This window comes from Prionailurus bengalensis, chromosome A1, assembly GCF_016509475.1.
Source record: "Prionailurus bengalensis isolate Pbe53 chromosome A1, Fcat_Pben_1.1_paternal_pri, whole genome shotgun sequence".
NCBI lineage: Eukaryota > Metazoa > Chordata > Mammalia > Carnivora > Felidae > Prionailurus > Prionailurus bengalensis.
The window spans coordinates 212,773,921-212,781,543 of NC_057343.1; the positions used below are offsets into that span (position 1 = coordinate 212,773,921).

Here is a 7,623-nt window from a genome sequence, read left to right on the forward strand (position 1 = left end):
CAAGATGAGAAAACATTTCTAGTACATTTTAACTTGACTAACGAGTGATATCTTGCAATACAAGTAGCACATGATGCCAAAGGTCACATGAACACAACTGAACCAACGGTTTCTGAAATTCGCTTTAATATAGGAGTGCTTTGGATTACAAGCATGTTTCCAGAACAAATTATGCTCGCAAGCTAACGCTTTACTGTACTACCAAATTCGCTTTAATATAGGAGTGCTTTGGATTACAAGCATGTTTCCAGAACAAATTATGCTCGCAAGCTAAGGCTTTACTGTACTACCAAATTCCGTTTTGTTATGGCCCTGCTGCATCAGGTTTTAGGTAACACAGGACACTCAGTGCCCTGTTGTAATTATTTTAAATTTTGATTACCACTCTGCGAAAGATACTAGTAGTTGTCTACCCCATATCTAGTCTCATCTTCTTTCTAACAAAACCCTGATTTTGTTCACAGTGGTAAAGTACCCAGTTAAAAAATTCACCGCCCCAGAATTTCTTGAGGTTGGGGATATCAGGTTTAGCCAAGGAGATATAAACACATGCCTACCAATTGAAACTTCCCAGGAAAGGTTTTATTTTCCCCATGAAACGAATGGGCTTTGGTGGCATTCACTTTTTGCCCTTAACGCAGCCTAAAGCCAGGATATAAGGCCTACAGGTGATGCTGAGGATTGAGGCAGAGACTGCTAGTTCATCCCCTTGTCCCAGTAACAAGTGAACCCTGATTTTGTGGTGGGCATCTGGTCCTGTAATAAAAACTCCATTTCTCAGTCTCCTTTGAAGCTGGGGCAGGACCGTGACTAAGCTGTCGTTGAACACGTGTAAAAGTGTTCTATGACAGCTTTTAAAAGTCTTCCTTGAAAGGCAACTGGCAGGCACTCTCTGTCCCTGCTCTCTCCTGTCCTCCTCCACTCTGCTCTCTGGGATCCCCAACTGCCACCCTGGACAGCAAGTGAGGGCCCACCTACGAGCGGCTGAGCAGAGTCCACGGACCCAGTGGAGGAGAACCGCTCCATGGCAGCCTGCCTATCTCAGCACCTCTCCGCGAGAGAGCAACAAACTATCTTTGAGGCTTAATTGCTTATACTTGGTGCGAGCACTCAAGCCTTCTGGTCAGGACCCTGGAGCAGGTCTTTGAAGGTTTCATCAAGCAGCCGGGGCTACCAAGCTGGGCCACCGGTGGATTCCTTGCTAGGTGAGAAAAACAAAACTACTTGGTTTAGTTACTGCAGCCAGCCTCCCGTCACACGCAGCTCAACACAGTCCTGATCTGCCTTCAAGGGGAGAGTCCAGCTAAAAACGCTCATGATTTCTACATCTTCATCAAATCATTCATAAACTTTTTGTCAGATAAATAAAAAAGCACAGTCCAAATTACAGAGGGGTGGCAGAAAATGCCAGCAAATAAACCTTCCCACATAAAACAAAAAAGGTGACTGGGGGAGGTAGGTGGGTGGTTCTTCTTCACCTTTTAATCAGTACTGTACTTTGTTGTCCTGTTTCTTCCCACTCCCTTCCTTCCTCCCCCAAAGAAATGTGGAGAAAGCTCAAGCTTTTAAACACATGAAGTCCGTCAATGCACCAGCTGAAAATAAGATCTAACCCCTTACTGAAGCATCTTTCTTAAATATTTTTTTCAGTCTGTCATATGGCTTTTTATTTCACTTAAATATACCTGAAAGGGTTGACCATGTTAAACTGGGATCTAAAATTAAAAATGCAGTAAGTTAAAAAGCAATAATAAAGAAACAGAAAGCCCACATTTATTACTAGCCACATGCAAAGGCCACAGGCATTGCAAATCCAGCTGAAAAAGTTTAAAAGACATTCTCACACTATTTGTGCTTTTCTCCTGATCCCCTGACACTCTCTTCTATTCCCTCCTAAACATTTTTACAGTGCCTTCCAGAAGATTTCATGGATTGAGCCTTTTACGTCCTGCCTTGACGGAGGCCAGGCTCCCTTAAAACACCACTTCCCCGTAGGCTTCCCTCTCGGGCCCCTTCAGCTGCAGCCCTCACAGGGCAGGGCTGGTGCTGGAGCCGCATCCTCCTGGTTCCTGGCCTCTGGTCCTTTACTCATCTCCGAGGGCAAACTAGCATTCCTTCCAGACTATTCACTGGCCACCACCCACCTTCTTCCCCTTCTCACCGTCCAAGCAGCTCTCAACCCCTCCGCCACTTAACTCACTGAGAATTCTGGCACTTGGCTCGATTTCCATCCCCAGGTCCCATCACCATGGGTCTTCAACGTACCTTGACCTTCTGGTCTCCCTACCTCCAGTCTTGCCTGCTCCAATGTACTCTCTCCATAACAGCCAGAGAGATGCTCGAAAAACAAAAACCCCTGCTTCCAACTCTTCAGTGGCTTCCCAATGCCCTGTGGTGAGAATCCAATCTGCCTAATCCAGTTTACCCCAACCTCCAAGACCTGGCTGCTGGCCACCTGGCCATGCTTATGTCTTTTCCCTTCCTGCACTCTGCCATGCTTTGTCTTGCCTCCCTCCACCTGTATTCCCTGCTTTCTGGTGTTAGGTCTCACCTTAAGGTCCCTTCTTCAGAGATGAACATCTATCCCACCCATAACAAACTTAGTCCAGGTCATGTATGTGTGCTGATAAGCATCTTCTATTTGCTCTCATGTGGCTCTTATCTCACCAGACTGAAATTGCCTGTTTTCCTGTGACTCCCTGAAGACTATAAGTGCCGGCAGAAGGCAGGGACCATTCCTGTCTCATTTACACAGTAAAGTGCTCAGGGCAGTCATCTGATAAAAGCCTTCCCTTCACTAGGCAGTACTGTGCACCCTGAGAATTATTTTCAGTTGCTCAATTAAAAAAAAAAAAAAACAACCCAGAAGAAATTACCTTTAACAATGAAAAATGAGCAGCCTTTCACCTTGAGGTACAAATCATTCTTTGAAGAAAAGTCCATACGTCAACCTCAGAAACATCTAACATGGGACCTTGCTCATAGAATGAAATTAAACATTTGCCGAGTGACGAACTGAACAAATTAACAAGCCAGCACAGCAAAGTATATCAGAATCATGTATCTCCTGGAAGAGTATGTATCCTTTAAAGGTATAAGCATCTTCAAACCAAGAGATATTTAGGATGCTATGACTTATGATGGCATTCAGAGAAGATATTCACATTTAGTTACTAACTGGTTTGGTTTCAAAATAGTTAACTGATGTTTTTAATAACATTTGCATACTTCTTCCTTGCACTGATTTCCAACTAATCACCAAATCTGGTCATTTTTCCTTTACACCATCTCTTCGACCCAGCCCTGCCCTTCCCTCACACTGATCCCCAACCTGGCTTGGGCCCTTATTTGTCACGGTGGACTCTTAACGGACTTCTGTCTCTCTTTAATCTACTCAGTTCCCATCACAGTACCTCCTCAAGGTATCTTAATAAAATCAGCTTCAACCCTCCATTATCGAAAAACAATTTCACAGTCCTTAGCCTAACATTCAAGACGCTTTACAATCTAATCTTAAAACTACTTTTCAAAAACATCGGAACACTGTCATCAAAATGTATGTATTGGGTCACAAGCATTAATCCTTTCTCACACTTTCCCAGCCAGAGAGTCAAGGAATTCCTAACTTCTTTCTAATTCCTAATTCAATTTCTGATGACAACCTCTATTACTCTAAGAATATGTTTCTATGCTGTTTTTGTATTTACTAATTTTGGATATAGCTACTGACTTCCTGCTGTAACAAACGTTTAGCTTACTTCTTCCTTTCCAATACACATGTTTAGCTCCTCTGCGGGTAATCATTACCATTTTAAGTAACAAACCCATACCTTGATTTCTTGTTCCACCACCTACAGACATTACCTTCCGACTCTGAGTCCCAGGCCCTTCTTTCAGCTCTTCTCCCAACCCATATTTTCAGATTTCCAGGAAACACTGCCTTCGGTCAAACCATCCCCTGGGCCATCTTCTGTCCACCATGATGCTCTTCCTCTTCCCTCTACCGTTAAGTTCACTTTTCCCAATTCCATTCCTTTAGGATCCAGCTAAAATCCAGGCTTCTGTGCCAACGGGAAGCCTCGCTGCCTCTCAAGACACAGTGAAAACTCCCTCCCCTGAATCCCTGGGGCATTTGTAAGTTGTTCTATCAATCCAACTACCAATTGTGTATGTTCTGCTGTTTGGTTTGCACTTGTAGTTGCCTTTTCCTGGCGTAGGGCATATTTTCCCAGCAACACTCTTGAAGTCTCTTAGCATTTCAGAATCTTACTATGGTGACCTGCATGTACTGGAGACTATAAATGCGCTTACTGATTAGTGCTAATGTGTAAACCTCTTATAAACCTCAAAAAGCTGACATTCGACTACAGTCTTAGTTTCCCAGTCTGTAAGATCAGATTACTTCACAAAGGTCACACAGGCCTGAACTACCACCAAATAAAACATACAAAGGAGGGGCGCCTGGGTGGCGCAGTCGGTTAAGCGTCCGACTTCAGCCAGGTCACGATCTCGCGGTCTGTGAGTTCGAGCCCCGCGTCGGGCTCTGGGCTGATGGCTCAGAGCCTGGAGCCTGTTTCCGATTCTGTGTCTCCCTCTCTCTCTGCCCCTCCTCTGTTCATGCTCTGTCTCTCTCTGTCCCAAAAATAAATAAACACTGAAAAAAAAAATTAAAAAAAAAAACATCCAAAGGAAACATACTTCTAAGTACACATACAAACTTCACTAGGGAAGACACCCAATTAAAACTCAATCTGCAGAACATCCAAAGTGGAGTACAGGGTTTGTACTTCAACAGCTTACTTGGAGAGGAAAAAAAAAAAAAAGGCACAGCTATTTAAAAGACATTTTACTAGTTTGTCTAAATTTCAATGAGGGTCCATAAATTACACGTGGGTAGCTGGGACTCCGTGATGAAGTTAAAATCCAGCTAGCTGAGCGGCCGGGACTCAAGCAAGGGCCAAGCCAGAGAACCCACGACTCCTCTTTCGGTGGTGTTGGCGAAGGGGTGAGAGGAGCGGGTGAAGTCGGTACAATGTTGTCCTTCCCATCAGGTGGCCTCGCGGGAAGCGTCGGGTGGGGTGGGGGGGTCTGGGAGGGGACGGGGTGCTGGGGGCTCCAGCGAAGCCTAGGGTAGAGGGATGCATCCACTGAGGCGCGGAGCGGACGCCCAGCGAGAGGAGCACTACGCAGGGGCACCTGGCGGGGACCGGGCCGGTCTCCAGGACGAGGGAAGTTACAGGTTCCGTAGGTCGAGACTGGCCAGGGTCTCGGAGTTATTCCGGGGAGAAGGGTGGGAAGGGTGGGAAGGGTGGAGGGGCTTTTGCGAGGGCTGCGGCGGTTGCGGAGTAGTTACCCGGGTGCCATTTCAGGGCCAGCTTCCGATAGGCCTTCTTGAGCTCCTCTTCGCTGGCGTCGCGCCGCACCCCTAGCGCCTCGTAGTGACACTTCATCGCCCGACCGGGCAGGGGGCTGGGGCCGGGGCCCGGGGCGGGGCCGGGGCCCGGGCCCGGGCCGAAGTGGTGGCGACGGCGCTGCTGATTCTCTTCGGCGGCGGGAGTCCGGCGCCCGCACCGGGCCAGCCAGCGAGCGCGGCGGCGGCGGCGGCAGCGGCGCCGGACGGCGGAGGCGCGCGGCGGCGACAGGCGGCGCGGGCTGCGGCACGCGGGCGCAAGGAGGGGGCGGCGCCGGCGGCCGCGGCTCCGCATGGGCGGGGGGAGGGCTCGGTTCCGGGAAAAGCTACGCGAGAGGGAGGCGGGGCCACGGCGGGTGGGAGGCGGAGCCGCGGCCGGATGGAGGCAGGGCCACGGCAGGTGCGAGGCGGGGCCGCGGCGGGATGAAGGCGGGGCCGCCCGCAGGTGGGAGGCGGGGTCACGGTAGGCGTCATTGTGAGGGGCACAGAAGGCGGTCAGTGTAAGGTGCACCTACTGGGCAGCCCACCTGAGGGCTGACAGGAGTCTGATGGGATTCTGGAAAACATCTTGTTTTCTGAAGATAATTTCTCAGCAGAGCCTGTTTTTACAGATGAGGCAACCCGGGCTCTAAGTAGTCGAGTGACTTGCTCAGGCCTCCCCAACTAATCAATGGCTGGATTCAGTTGGATGGAACACCAGGTTTTTTAACTCTTCAATTCTCTTTTTCAGCTGCCAATTATCGCAATCTCTAACATTGTTCATCCTGACCCACATGCAGAGAAATAACAGTAAATATAAGCCTTAAACTGGAACAATGTGAGAGAGCACCAAGACATTTAAGTAACACACCAAATGTTTTACCACCAGTATGGATAAAATTGTGCTGACCCATCCATCCATCACTCTTTAATCCTAACTTTCTGGCTTCTCATCCTACATTTCCAAGATTGGTAAAGAATGCAGTTAAGGGATCGTATTTAACCAATTTTTGTTAATCCAACCGGTACACTATTACAGGATGGACGATCTGTACAATTGTTCCAATTTGAGGTGTCAAAATAGTACCGTAATTGTCATTAAAATATATTGGTGAAATATATACACCAACATTATTTCATTGCAATGTGGAATGTTTACATGCATCAGTTGTTAGGCGTAGATTTTGTCAACCATGTACAGTTAGAGAAGGGGGTGGCTCTATTGCTAAGATCTATTGTACAAGGTTGTCCCTTGCTTAATAGCCTGCCCCCCTGCACCTTATCAAAACAAGCCAACCCTAAACCTCATTTTCCCCACACAGTCCAACCAACCCACACTCAAAATTCATACTCCTGCCTCTTTTTCAAAGAAGGAAGATACTATACAGCCTTAGTTTGTAAGCTGGCAATGGAGAGGGATTGAAGAGTTTCACTACAGGGAAAAATGGAAACTTTCCCCTTTGGAGAATGGGACTGGGGGCAAGGAGACAAAAATTGACACAGAACTTTTTTCTTCCTCCGACTACATCTGGCTTTGCTTCAACCTGCCATTTATTTGCCTTTCTCCTCCTGAGAGAAGAGGGATGTTTTTCCTGTAATATTGTATAGAGATGTAAAGACAATTACACTGGATATAAATTTGTTTAAAGGATTACCTTTATTATGTAAGTTGACTTCTAAATGAACAGGACTTGAGAGAGGAATTCTCATTCAAATGAGGCACCCACATAAATGACTGTGAAAGGTAATTTGGGATAGGAAAATATGTAGAAACTGATAATCAAACTTGTTAAATGGAAATTCCACTACAACTCTAAAACACCTCCAAAAGTGTTAAAAATTTGGGTCTTCACTCAAACTCCGAACTTGTTGAGCCAGTTTTTCTTATAACCTATAATTAACTTATTAGGATATGGGTGTTTAAATTCAAATCATGAATACAACTTCTTTTCATCCTGGGATATATTTAATTGCCTAAATAAATAAGATTCCCCCCCCCCCCCCCCCGCACTTAACCAGATTTAGCCTTCATTAACCACACGCAAGTATTTAAACTGAACCTCTGGGGGGCGCCTGGGTCAAACATCTGACTCTTGATCTCACGGTTTGTGGGTTCGAGCCCAACACTGGGCTCTGCGCTGACAGCCTGGAGCCTGCCTGGGATCCTCTCTCCCTCTCTCTCTCTCAAAATAAATTAACAAAAAAATATGAACCTCTGAATTACCTGTTTGATT

General features: G+C 46.8%; 1 protein-coding gene across 2 annotated transcripts in view; it reads right to left on the reverse strand.

Annotated features, from left to right (window-relative positions):
* The window catches only part of DNAJC21 (DnaJ heat shock protein family (Hsp40) member C21), a 29,584-nt gene extending 23,884 nt beyond the window's left edge, over positions 1 to 5,700 (reverse strand). For both annotated transcript variants that reach the window (XM_043600089.1, XM_043600099.1), the window contains exon 1: positions 5,354 to 5,700. In XM_043600089.1, coding sequence (XP_043456024.1) covers positions 5,354 to 5,450 — 97 coding nt within the window. In that variant the 5' untranslated portion in view covers positions 5,451 to 5,700. The remainder of the gene's footprint in view (positions 1 to 5,353) is intronic.
* Positions 5,701 to 7,623: the final 1,923 nt, after the last annotated feature.